The following is a 12,905-nucleotide window of genomic DNA, read 5'->3' as shown; positions in this document are numbered from 1 at the left end:
TCCGCCACTGGTCCTCCGCCCGAGCGTCACATCTGCGAGGACTAATAATCCCTAACCTAAACTACTAACCGAGCGGAGGCACCGGGATTCCCCTCCCCACCATCGAGCGCCGGAGCGGCAAGCAGAGGTGAGACGAATTCACAGGCTCGTCGGTGAAGCCTAGGGGGAAGAGCTTGCCCTAGTCGCCTAGAGTTTGGGGGAGGAAGTTCTATTTCTTTTCCTAAATAGATAGCACAAGCCATTTTTGTCCGGTTTGCTGCGACACAGATACACTACACTAGTCTATGGCTGGCCGCGCCATGTCTGCCCCATGTCCGACAGCCCGCTAACCGGAATAACCGAACTGCCGGGAGCCTCGGAGGCATCTTCTTCCCCTGTATCTTCCCTATGCCCAGTTGCGCCGCTCATTGAAGCGGCAAAGAGGGTGCTTCAGTCGGAGGAGAAGGGTACTTCCATGGAGCTCAGGCGGGTGCCCAACATGGTCTGAGATAAAGGAGAGCCTGCCAGGTAACCGGCGGTGGCCTTCCTGGGACCCAAGTGGCGGCGGCCTCCCGTGTTCTACTTTTGCTCAATGATGGCGGCGGGCGCAGATGTGCGGGCCGCCACCTCGTCCACATCCGTGCAACCGAATTCTTTCTCCGCGTGCATGGCGCGGCTACGCACGCATCGACAACGGATGGCGTGGCCGCACGCACTAGATGCGGTGATGCTCGTGCCGTCGTGCCGGTGTGGAGCAACTCGCCACTCCTCATCAAGTTGGCCTGGAGCGGCGAGTTGCTGAACCACACGACAGCTTGGAGCGGCAACTTGCTCCGTCGGGTCAGGCGCGGGAGGTGGAGCAGCGAGCTGGCTCGCTCGTATCCGGCAGGCTCAACGGGCCACCCAGGCGGCTTGTATGCCGAAGAACTACTCTTCGGAAGCCATCGAAAGAGTGGAGAAAATGGTGAAGGAGGAGTTGGGGGGCGGTGGAGGGGTGCGATTCTTGCCCGGCGTGTGGTCTCGTTTAATTAGTGGATGGACGAGAGGAGCTCGACTGGCGTTGCGTTTAATGTCGGCCCGCTCATGAGCGGACGTGTGGCCATAGTAGGTTTCTTGGCTTTCACGTGGGTTTAAGGAAAGCATATAAATGCGGCGAGGAGGCGTGTTCAGCCGAGCGTGCAGCCGGAGGCACCCTCGGCCGGCGCGCAACTTCAATAGCTGGGGCAGTGAGAGGTCGCGTCCGCCTTGAGCTGCCTTTCATGTTGAGCGGCGCGCTCTACAACAACATGAATGTGGGCAGCTGGCGCCGGGCAGGAAGCGCGCGTGGGAGGGGAAAGGGGTTTTTGGTGGGTCAGGACGGTCAGAAAGCGAGCCTGGAATCGGTCCAGACTTCCGCAAAGCTCCCCACTTTTGTCTCCGGTTTTATGAAAGAAAACATGTACGAACCGCGTCGCTGATCGATACAGGCCCGCATTAGACGGCTTCAGCGGTCCGGGTGTGGGTGGTTTGCGGGTCCGCCTCGAAGATTTCCTAATTCCATTCCAAGGAGAAGCAGCCCCCATTCTCTCGCTGTCCTCTTATTGTCTGAAAACCCCACCTGCACTCCATCAAGCAAGACTCACAAGGCCAACACAATGCAATGGCGCCCACACCACACACACACTGACCCACCTCGTACCGTACATGCAAGCCCATAACCCGCAGGCCACAGTCACACACAGCCATAGAAACGCTCTCTGTTATCCATTTATCCTTTGCAGATTGATGGACATGCACGCATGATGCAGGCCGGCTAGCTGTGCAACAAACTGCCATGGCCACTACCCTCTCCTCTCGTCCTGCCCTGCTCCTCGCTAGTGCACCACCACCAGGCACCAGCAGCACTGCCACTAGATGCACAATCTATCAACCAGTCAGCCAATTTGCTAGTACGTTCAGAGAGTACACAGTACGTAGCATGTATGCCAGTTTGTCGACCTACGTGTGGTGCTGTCCTCCCCTGACAACAAAATACACACGGACGGTAGTATACCAAAACTTAAAACAGATGAATTTGGACCGGTGAAAACATATCCTCCTCTTCGTCCTGCTAACTGCTGCTACGCAAGACTGCTACTCCCTCCGTCCGAAAATACCTGTCATCAAAATGGATGTATCTTAAAACTAAAATACATCCATTTCAATGACAAGTATTTTCGGACGGAGAGAGTAGTAGCCAAGGGTAAGCTGGAATCTGAGGTCTTCACCACCCATGGAGGAGTTTTAGCACTTAGCACCACGTACATAATCATGAGGGATATGTTGTCTTGGACTGGATGATACGTAGTATCTTGTGCAGATTGGCACATGTGCATCCGGTTCAGAGCCATGGTCAGTAATCTAAACCAGAAACACCAGGCAGGAGCACGCTCGTGGGCTGTTCCATTCTTTAACTGCAAGGCTCGAGGAAGGAGATGAATTCCAGGTCCCAAACGTACGGATTCAGTAAACAAATTCCCAAGCCCCAAGCCCGCTTTAATTCGATTCCTAAACATGATTATGACGCAATGCCATGCTAGTTGCTACAGACCAGATCAGCCTTCTTATTAGGATTAAACATGATTATGCACATGACACAGTGCCATGTACACGCATGTAAGATAGAGTAATTAATAAGTCGATTAAGTTAGGTTAATTTGCTCACCGTCGGGTCCCTAGCTGGCCGGCTCCTTTCTTCCTCCTCCCTCCCTCCCCCACAAAGCATAAAGCAGCCGGCCACTTTGGCCAGCCATCAGAGCTACCACTGAGCTAGCTAGCACTAGCAGCCATCATCCATCCCATCCCAGTGCATTTCATTCCAGCACCATCATATCACTCTGCTCACTCACACCTCAATCTCGTCTGCCTACGCAACAAATCCAAGCTAGGGAACAAGTTTAGCAGCCTCTGTCTCAAGGAAACAAGCCAAGAGCTCACCTGAGGCCGGGCAGCAATGGTGGAACCGAGCAGATCAGCCGGTGCCAAGAGCTCCACCACCACCACTACCGTGAGGAAGAAGAAGCTGACGGCAACATCACCGGCCGCCCCCAAGCCGGACAAGGAGAAGCTTCCAGATGTCGGCAAGAAGCAGCAGAGCAGCCATGGCGGCCCAGGCGCTGGCGCTGCCGCTGCTGCGGATAGCCCGTCCTACAGACTGGCTCTCAGGAGCCTCTTCTCCTGCCGGAACAGCCACGCGGCGCAGCACCAGCACAGCCAGCGCGCCGCTCCACCGCAGCCGGCGCCGGCGCCGGCAGATGACGCCTCTAGCAGGAGGTGCAAGAAGAAGTCCAAGAAGCAGACCCAGCTCGGCTGCTCCGCCTCCATCTGCAAGCTCCGGGACGCCAGCCCCCGCAGGGTCACGCTGCACCGCCCGCCCGCCGAGGAGGAGCCGCCCTCCGGCGCCGCAGCAGGGGCTGGCGACCCGTGCAAGCGCCGGGCGTCGGTGAGCGGGGGCGGCGAGCGGCGGGTGAAGAAGCCCCTGCAACAGCAGCAGCCGCAGCAGGGGCAGGGGAACGAGGCGGCAGGCGCCGTGGTGGTGGGCTCGTCGTCGAGGCACTGGGGTTCGTCCACGGCGTCCTCGTCCTCGTCGACGGCGGGGGGCGGCGGGTCGTCGTTCCGGCTGCGCAGGCTGTCCGGGTGCTACGAGTGCCACATGGTGGTGGACCCCGCCGGCGGCGGCTCGTCCATGCGCGCCGCCATCTTCCCCTGCCCCGACTGCGGCGACGTCTTCGTGCGGGCCGAGAGCCTCCACCTCCACCAGGCCACCCGCCACGCAGGTACACTTGAGCACAGCACTGTTGCTCCCGCAATTACAGTGACCACTCTTGCTTCTTGCTTCTCCTCCCTGCCCCCGATTCTTCTGCTATCCTATCCTACCTACCTAGCTACTGTTACTCTGTTAGTAGAACAGAACACAGCGTCTCCTGTTAAAGTGTTGTCTTAGATTTTATTTTTAGTGCATTTCTAAATGGCACAAAGATTAGTTACATTTACATCCCCTGTTTGGCTGAAACTTTATTTTTCTAGATGTGCTTAGGTGAAACTTTAGGAGTGATGAGACTGGTGAAAGTGAGCCTGGCTCTGGCATGCATGATGCATGATGCATGATGTGCGCTTTAATTATTCCTGCTGCTTTTCATGATGGTGGTCTGGTCTCTAATCACTGTGCAAAGTGTCCCTGCAACAGTCATCTAGCTAGGATTATCCTATGCATTAACCCACTGTAGAGTGTTAGACACTCTTGCATTGCCTGAGAAGATTGATTGTTCCTGTCACCATAACATGACCAGTGCACAACATTTTTTTTTCTTCTTCCAAGTACAATTTGACCAGCCACATGACCAGATCAGTTAGAAGATTGTTAGGCCTATCTTATGCATTAATCCACTGTAGACACACATATAAGATTGTTCCTGCCATCATCACATCACATGAATGACATGACCACTGCTCAACAGTTTAATTTATCTTGCAAGTACAATTTGAACATATTATATGCAGCAATTATGTTTTAATTAGATGATGGGTTTACTGGAGGTGATGAGTGAATTTTTTTTCTTGTTTTTTCAGTGTCGGAGCTGGGGCCGGAGGACACGAGCCGGAACATCATCGAGATCATCTTCCAGTCGAGCTGGCTCAAGAAGCAGACCCCGGTGTGCGCCGTGGACCGCATCCTCAAGGTGCACAACGCGCCGGCCACCCTCGCCCGCTTCGAGGCATACCGCGACGCCGTCAAGGCCAGGGCGCGCGGGGGGCGACCTGGCGCGGGGCGGTGCACCGCCGACGGCAACGAGCTGCTCCGCTTCCACTGCGCCGCGCTCGCTTGCTCCCTCGGCGCCGGCGGCGCCACCCACCTCTGCGACGCGGCCGGCTCGTCCTGCGCGGCGTGTGGGATTGTTCGGGACGGGTTCAAGTTCAGGGCGCCCGGGGTCCGGACCATGGCCACCAGCGGCCGCGCGCACGACGATGCCGTGGCCGTGGGTGGGGAGGAGGGGGAGGGCGGCGGAGGAGAGCGGCGCAGGGCCATGCTCGTGTGCCGGGTCATCGCCGGGCGGGTGAAGCGCCGCTGCGAGGCCACGGCAGAGACGGCGAGCAAGGAGGAGGCGGAAGCGTCGCCGGAGGAGGATGCAGAAGCAGAGGAGGAGTACGACTCGGTGGCGGGGACGGCGGGGGTGTACTCGAGCCTGGACGAGCTGGAGGTGTTCAACCCAACCGCCATTCTCCCATGCTTCGTCGTCGTCTACAAGGCTTGACTAATGACTCATCACCTCGGCGATCCTTCTTCACGTTGATTAATTCCTAGCTAGATAGCTTCCTGGGCTCAGGGAATTCACTAATCAATTCCTTTCATGTCAACTGAATTAGTTTTTACTGTTTCAGTTAGCGGCGATCGATGATGTAACATAGAATCTTCTCTAATTAGTTTGTATGATCAGCTGCACTAGTGCCTATTCATCTTTGTATGATCAGTGCCAGTGATCGATTGATCAGATGGTACTTGAGCATGAATTACTCCCATCATTTGCCGACATTCCAGGATGCTCCCAAGTCCCATTAACAGACTTCAGTTTTGCCAAAGATCACCAGTTCAACTGGAGCATACATGTACAACAAAAGTCGCTGCCCGGGTCGAAAACCGTTTTCGACGCGCCGACCAACAGTTCATGAATAGCATGAAATTTCTCGGATCACTTTCTGAAAAAACATGATCTGTAAGCCTGGAACTCGCCACAGTAGCTCGTGTGCCGCTTCAAGATTCACTTCCTTTCTCAAGTTCAGACTTGAGAGCCTAACTGTGCTGTCCCTGCAGGCATGACAAGCTACCAAAGATTTCTGACATGATAAACAACAATGAGTGGTATCATTTCTCTTCAGAAAGACAGGCATTTATCAAGAGTTTGATGCCATTTATCTTGGTCACTATAGAACTGGAGGACCAGAGGGGGACAACTGTGCCTTGGCATTAAGGGCCTGTTTCCCATGCAGTCAAGTGACAATGTTTCTGACAACACCATGTTCTTCAGCTTAATTCATTCATGGCAGGGTAGGCATCAGTTTTGTGCTAATCTCGTGTCAATGGACAACACAGACCATCTGCATTTTCATAGAGAACATCTAGTACATCGTTAATTTATCAGGTGTCTGGACTCCGAGCAGCCATTGTTTGCTTTCAAGCAGAACATGATATACCGAAGAGCCATTTATGCAGGTTATGGCGAATCAACGCGACTGGCTCCTGTTTGTGATTCACCAGCCCATCTCTAAAGCCTAAACCCAGACGACGTATCTTAGACATGCATGAAAACCCTCCCATGAAGTGATTTATATGACTGACATGACAAACCCATGCTATAATAACCCATCAAAGTAGAACAAATTACTGCTACAGGAGCAAGCCACATTACGTAATCAAATACTGTACAATCAATAGCCATACAGTTGAGTTGTAGGCCGTAGCTTTTGTTTGCCGGTATATGCTCGCACCGTTTCCTTGTAAATAATACCATATCCCCAATATGTAACTATCTACGGTATGCAGAGAAGGCAAATAGCAGGCCGTGAAAACGGCCTATCACATGGGACCACCAGAGTAATATACTAGTACAATATTGGCATGGTAATTCAGAAACACACCCAAGGCAGCAGCGCGACAAAAGCAAAAATATGCAATCTATTTTTCTAAGAGAGAACCATACATACTCCTCTGTGATGGTGTACACCCTGTCGAGCCTCTGAACAACTGTGATCCCGACGTCTTTTTTCTGAAGGTTCTGAATCGCGGAATATCATGCGAATTAGCAAAACTGATCATACTTCCACCATGGAGAGGAACACACAAATGAATTACAGACTTGAGATAGCATGCCAACAATAAGTGGAGACATAAACTGGAACATTCATTAATGATTAATGACATCTGAAATAGAAATTTTACCTTCATATGAGGTGTTTGACTTTACATACAGAAGGTGGTAATCTTTCAGGGCCTTCTTTCCTTCTGCTTGTTTTCGACCAACAGCACATCTTTCATATTTCAGCATGCATTACTGCATTTGCCAGCGTCCTAGCGATGCAGCCAGACTTCATTTTGTCATGACCAAAGCAAACAGCCCAAACCAGTTGAACCAAAATTTCCGCATGCCCAAAGCAAGGAAAGGCATGGCCAAATTTTTGTAAATTGTTGTTTCGATTATACAACGTAAATTTTGGTACATTGTTGTTTGGATTATACAGCCATTGTGTCTTGCCAAATTTTGGCAAAACAGACAGGCCCCCGTTTGGTTTGTAACCAACTGACTGGTAAACATTTGAATATTTGGATTGGCTACTACTTGTGATTTGATTCCAATTCATTTTCCATGATAAGCCAATAGGAAACCAGGGACGAATATGAAAGAAAAAACCTAACTAATTCGTTCGGGGTCACAAGCTTTCATATTTTTACCGTCGTGCTAGCCTCAGATGTATTGAAACATATTATTCACAAATGGGAAGACATCTTAATAAAATTAGAAAAAGATACAATGAACAAGAATGAACTCTCTAGTTTGAAGTCGCTATCTTTGCTGGTTGGTTGAGGAAAAAAAAAACAAGTATGTACCACATCAGGAAACTCACCTGTGTTGACTTCTTATATATACAGTTTAAGGTTATAATCCTTTTGATGCAAGACATATTATATATAGACGAGTAGTATAACAAACATGTCAGTGGTCATATGAGCTAAGTACAGGCAAGACCGCAAGAGAATTAAAAAATATCACAAGTTGCTACAGCTGAACCGCATACTGAAGTCCAGTCATCAAGGACTCATCAAGTCATAAACTGGCTTCTTTTTTGCATATAAGATCACTACTACACACAGACACACTAAAATGAATTAGCCCCTCAATCATGAACCAATTCCTGCCGTGCTGATTTCATACCCCAGCAAGAAAGTAACAAGCCGCACAATCCAGACTTCTTCTTGCCCTACTTGTCCTTAGGGTGGAATGGTGGCGGAGGTGTCCTGAAGAACTCCTGCACACCCTTCTTAAACCAATCCTCATCACAGTAGGAGCGATTGAACATGGCAGTGGACAGAAGCCAGACGACGGTAATGAACTCACCGCCACTGTTGAGCTGCCTGGCATGGGATTCCCTACTGCAGTGGTGAACCGCATAGCATAGTATCTCCACCCACACCCCAAGTAGCTTCTGCCGCACCTCCTGCCCGCCCCTCGCCTCCGCCTCTAGCAGGCAACCAACAATCACCGCTGTGCGAGCTAAGGGAGGTGGAGGTCCGAAACGCAGCTCCTCGCTTCTCCTGTCCAGCTCTTCCAACCCTTTCATTCTTCTGTTAAGCTCATCCTGGTCCAGGTCCAGGTTCTCCTCTCTTATACATACCGTCAACCTCAAACCTTCTTCTGTCCAGCACCTCCCTTCTTCTGTCCAGATCCTTCAGCTTCTTCACGTCCTCCTCCCCAACAACCATAAACATTGTTTGGTACAGCTCCTCCCATCTTCTGAACAGCTCATTCCTTCTTCTCTCCAGCTTCTCAAGCTCCTCCTTCCCAAAACGGACCTTAAACATTGTGTCCTCCCTTCTTCTGTCCAGCTCCTTCACATCCTCCTCCCCAATGATCCTAAACATTCTTCGGTCCGGCTCCCCCCTTATTCTCTCTAGCTTCTCCAGCTCCTCCTCCCCAAAACGGATCTTAAAAAATGTGTCCTCCCTTCTTTTCTCCAGTTGCCCCCTTCTTCTGTCCAGCTCCTCCATTCTTCTGCCCAGCACCTCCAGCCTCTCCCATTTACCACCCACCTCAAACTTTAAATCGTCGAGCTCCTCCCTTCTTTTGTCCAGCACCTCCAACTTCTCCCTTCTACCACCCACCTCAAACCTCAAATTATGCAGCTCATCCAGCTCCTCCCTCCTCCCGTTCAGTTCCTCCCTCCTCCTGTTCAGCTCCTCCCCTCTTTTGTCTAGCTCCTCCCTTGTACTCTTCTCCGATCTATCACGCCATGTTACCACACTATTCTGTCCAGATCCTCCCGTTCTCTGTCCAGATCCTCCTTTGTTATATCCAGGTCCTCCTTTATTATGTCCATCTTCCCCCTTGTTCTGTCCACCTCGTCCACGTCCGTTCTTGTGTCCAGATCCCACTTTCTTATTCTTCTGTCCAGCTCCCCCTTTCTGCTCTTGTTAGAAAAATCAAGCCCCACATATGCTGCTTCAGTATTGGCATACAATCCAGGGCGAACAGGGCTAGGTAGCATGTATGGACATTCAGCAAGGAGGAATAGCATGTAGTTGGACACTGCCCTGACTGCCTCAACATGACCACGCTCTTCCAAACAAGACGACCATGAGAAAAACATTTTGGTGGCAAAGTACCAGGAAACGACTTTTTCATCAAAATCAATGCCAGCGTGTGAGGTGGGATCCTTGAAAAATCCGAGCAGCGCGCACTGACCACTGTAACTCCTCATGATATCCTCTTTACCTTCACATGCCTCCACCATTCTTCGTACCTCTTCCAACACCAACTTCTTAGTACCATCTGAAATGACAGGTAAGGAGTGGTGCAGCTTCTTCCACAAATCTTTGCATCCCAAGCTCGGCGCACAGCCTCCACTGCCATGGGACGAGTTCAACAACTCGGGGTATCCGATGGAACCTGACCATCTTCTATTTCTTTCCGCAGCATTGACACGCCGCCGGACAGATACGACTATGCTGTGAAGCCACTGCCATCTTCTAGCATGCAACAATGCGCATGTCCATGTTGATCCCATTGCCTTCAACAATCCTGCCATCTCTAGGAGGACAGCCCCAGCTATTAAGATGTATGTGACAATGACATCACCTCTGTTGAAGTCATTTTTGCCAATGCTTGATTGAAATAGGAAGGAAGTGGTGATGCTGGCAACTAATGAAATGGCACGGATGGAGCATCCATACCATGTGAAGACCACCACTGCCTTGGTATATAGGAAATCATACATCAAGGAGAGCTGCATCTCAACTAACTCGAACATTTGACCGTTGCTATTGAATAGCTGTACAACTTCACTCTGGAATTAATCGGGATGGCCAGAACTTATAGTCCACAAACTGAGCCATGCAAATGGGGAGCACTTCATGAGCTCCCTGCAGAACCGCTTCAGGATCCAACTTTTCCTCTTGGCCCAATAGTGCATATTGTTCTCGTTTAGCCTCGCTCAACTTCCTGCTCTCGAGGAACTTACTCATATTCTCCAGGCTGGAGGACTTGAGCGCCCATATTCTCTCCCCATACTTGAGAATACCGCTTACAAATATCAGTGCCGTGGCTGTGACCAAGGTCCAGCTGCCAGCAACATACTTGTAGAGGACATAAGCCACTCCCACCGTCTGCACGATAAAAGAGAGCAGGTGGCGTGGCCAGAGCTGGCTGTCTTCTATGGAGTAGGCAGTGATGTTGTCCTGGCCACCGAGATGCACCAGCAAGAACGGCGCCCAGAATGCCATGAGCTGTTGGTGTCCGTGGGACTTGCCATAGAAAGACATGTGGCCGAGGATGTATAAAAGGCTGAAGGATGCGGCTGAACTAAGCAGGGTAATCCGAGAAGGATTGAATAAGGGTAAGACTATTGCTATGGAGTCTGCCAACAGGTATGCTAGCCAGAGGAGGGTCCTTGGGACAATGGAGATGTTCCGCCGCCGCATCCTGGCGAAGATGAGCAGGAACACTTGCAGCATGAAGCTAACAAGCACTAGGATTTGGACCTCCCAATCGTTCCATAGGCGCACCACTCCAGCCATCAGTGACCACTGAATGCACATGAGGATCGTCAAATTAGTTGAAATACATACATATAGTTCCTTCAAAAGAAGTACACACACAACCACAGAGACAATATTATAACCAACATGACAGTCGAATTAAACTAGTAAATTGACCCTATGCTAATGGAATGTACATGCATATACGATTTGCTACCATGAAAGTCGTTAGGCAATCTAGAACTAACTAGTGGAAGAATATGGTTCCAAACATCCAGTTAAAATGACTGGTGTACATACTTCCTGGTTTATAAGTTTTTAGAACTCTACAAGATCTAGAGGCTCAAACATCAATTATATCGCTTCAATCCTCTCCTACTGTTTCAGGGTTAAAAAATTATATCGCTAAATAGAAGTGCTACATTTATTTATCACATGTACACTTGATAGTAATTCTAAGATGGAGCCCCCCCTTTTTTTTCCATATATCCTACTCCATGCTTAAGACAAGCATATACACAAATGGGTTTTCATGTAGTTCTCCTCTGTGTATCTTACAATAACTACTAAGGATATGAAGTGATAAAACCAGCATGGCACATACATCTATGCAGTATATAACGAGTGGGGGTATGCATTTCTAGGAGTAATGCTGGATGTAGTTACGCCCTGTTTTATATCTCATATCATAGGTAGCATAGTGTGCAATCTGAGGGTATGCACATAAAAGACCACCTAGGCGGTACATATACTATCTTAAATTTGGTATGTGTAGTTGTTTAGAACGTACTTCTTTCTAAGGGCAACTCCAACGCACGACCCCAAATCGTCCGGGTCCGTTTGAGGGTAAGCGGACAGACGAGACAACCCAACGCGCAATCCCATCCATAGAAAGCGTTCGTTTCTGGTCCAGCTCACCCCATCCTAGGCGCAAAATCGGTTAGGCTTTGCGTCTGAAATGGACACAAGCGGACGATTTCTGCGTCGTCCTCGTCCGGCCGTGTCCTCTGCATGTGAGCCTTGACCCACCTGTCATCCTCTCTCCTCTTTTCTCTCCCATGGCCCACCATGCCCACCCACCATCCTCTCTCTCCACCTTTTCCTCTCTCTTCTGCTCCACACCCACTCATGTCGGTGCACACCACCTCCACCTACTCCATGCGCTGCCGCGGCATATGCAGTAGCTCCTCGGCGAGCTCGGCTGCTGCTGTGAGCGAGGCAGGGTGGCGCACGCGCGGCGCGAGCTCGAGGCGGTGGCGTCAGGGCGAGGCGGGGCGGGGCGAGGACGAGGACTATGCGGCTTCCTCTCTCCCCCATCGACAAGAGCTCACGCTGGAGCAGGCCTGCGCGCGGGCTGGCATGCGCGGTGGCTGGCGGGCAGGGATGGGCGCTTGCGCGGTGGCTGGCGTGCGGGCGCGGTGGTTGTCAAGCGTGCGACGGTAGGCGGGGCCGGGCGAGCGCGCAGACCGCGGCGAGGCGGCACCGGCACAGGCGAGGTGGCGGCTGGCGGCGGTGAGGCAGTGCCGGGCGGCAAGCGGGCGCGGGCTAAGCGGCAGGCGAACGGGCACGGGCGGGGCGGCGAGCGGGTGGGCAGGGCGCGGGTGCGGCCGAGGTGGCGAGCGGCGAGGCGGCGCGGGTGGGCACTGGCTCTGGGGACGGCAGGCGCATGGCCGAGGCCGAGGCCGAGGCGTGGTGGTGAAGTGCAGGCGGACGTTTTGGGAATGGTCGGCCGTGTTGAGCACCTCCAACATAAGCCGGACATGCATGTTCATTTTGTCACCCTTTCTCACCACAAACGGACGTCAAAATCCGGACGAAACGGACGTCCGTTTGGGATGTGCGTTGGAGTTGCCCTAAGTGGTGCAAACATGAGGACATAATGAGAACATGCTAAAACCATGGGCCCGCTTGCAACTTCTTTATGTAGCCCACAATCCCTTTTCGAAAAAAAAATGTAGCCCACAATGGAGCATCTTTTAATTAGTAGAGTCTAGAGAGTATGCTCAAAAGTTATGAAGGAGTTGACGAAATTCATTTCCAAATATATACTTTATTTCTTATATAATCGTAATAATTCTATGGTAATCTAGAGTTCTAGACCAACCAAGTGACACCTTCAGTATGCACTAATTCAATCTTGACCTGCCAAACAAATGATCTAGAA

The 12,905-nt window shown here is 51.3% G+C and overlaps 1 protein-coding gene across 1 annotated transcript; it reads left to right on the top strand.

Moving 5' to 3' along the window:
• Nucleotides 1-2,695: 2,695 nt before the first annotated feature.
• On the top strand, nt 2,696-5,505 carry LOC109747356 (uncharacterized). Its single transcript, XM_020306433.4, has 2 exons — nt 2,696-3,773; nt 4,567-5,505. Exons 1-2 carry the CDS (start codon nt 2,951-2,953, stop codon nt 5,247-5,249), a joined length of 1,506 nt encoding a protein of 501 aa, XP_020162022.1. The 5' UTR covers nt 2,696-2,950; the 3' UTR covers nt 5,250-5,505.
• Nucleotides 5,506-12,905: the final 7,400 nt, after the last annotated feature.

This window comes from Aegilops tauschii, chromosome 2 (genome assembly GCF_002575655.3).
Source record: "Aegilops tauschii subsp. strangulata cultivar AL8/78 chromosome 2, Aet v6.0, whole genome shotgun sequence".
Classification (NCBI taxonomy): domain Eukaryota; kingdom Viridiplantae; phylum Streptophyta; class Magnoliopsida; order Poales; family Poaceae; genus Aegilops; species Aegilops tauschii.
This window is presented reverse-complemented; position numbering and strand designations above follow the sequence as displayed.

Bases quoted from the DNA above. Each gene is read 5' to 3' on its own strand.
- LOC109747356 (XM_020306433.4), top strand. From the start codon at position 2,951: ATGGTGGAACCGAGCAGATCAGCCGGTGCCAAGAGCTCCACCACCACC. The intron at 3,774-4,566 runs GTACACTTGAGC...TTGTTTTTTCAG, and splicing joins CCAGGCCACCCGCCACGCAG to TGTCGGAGCTGGGGCCGGAG.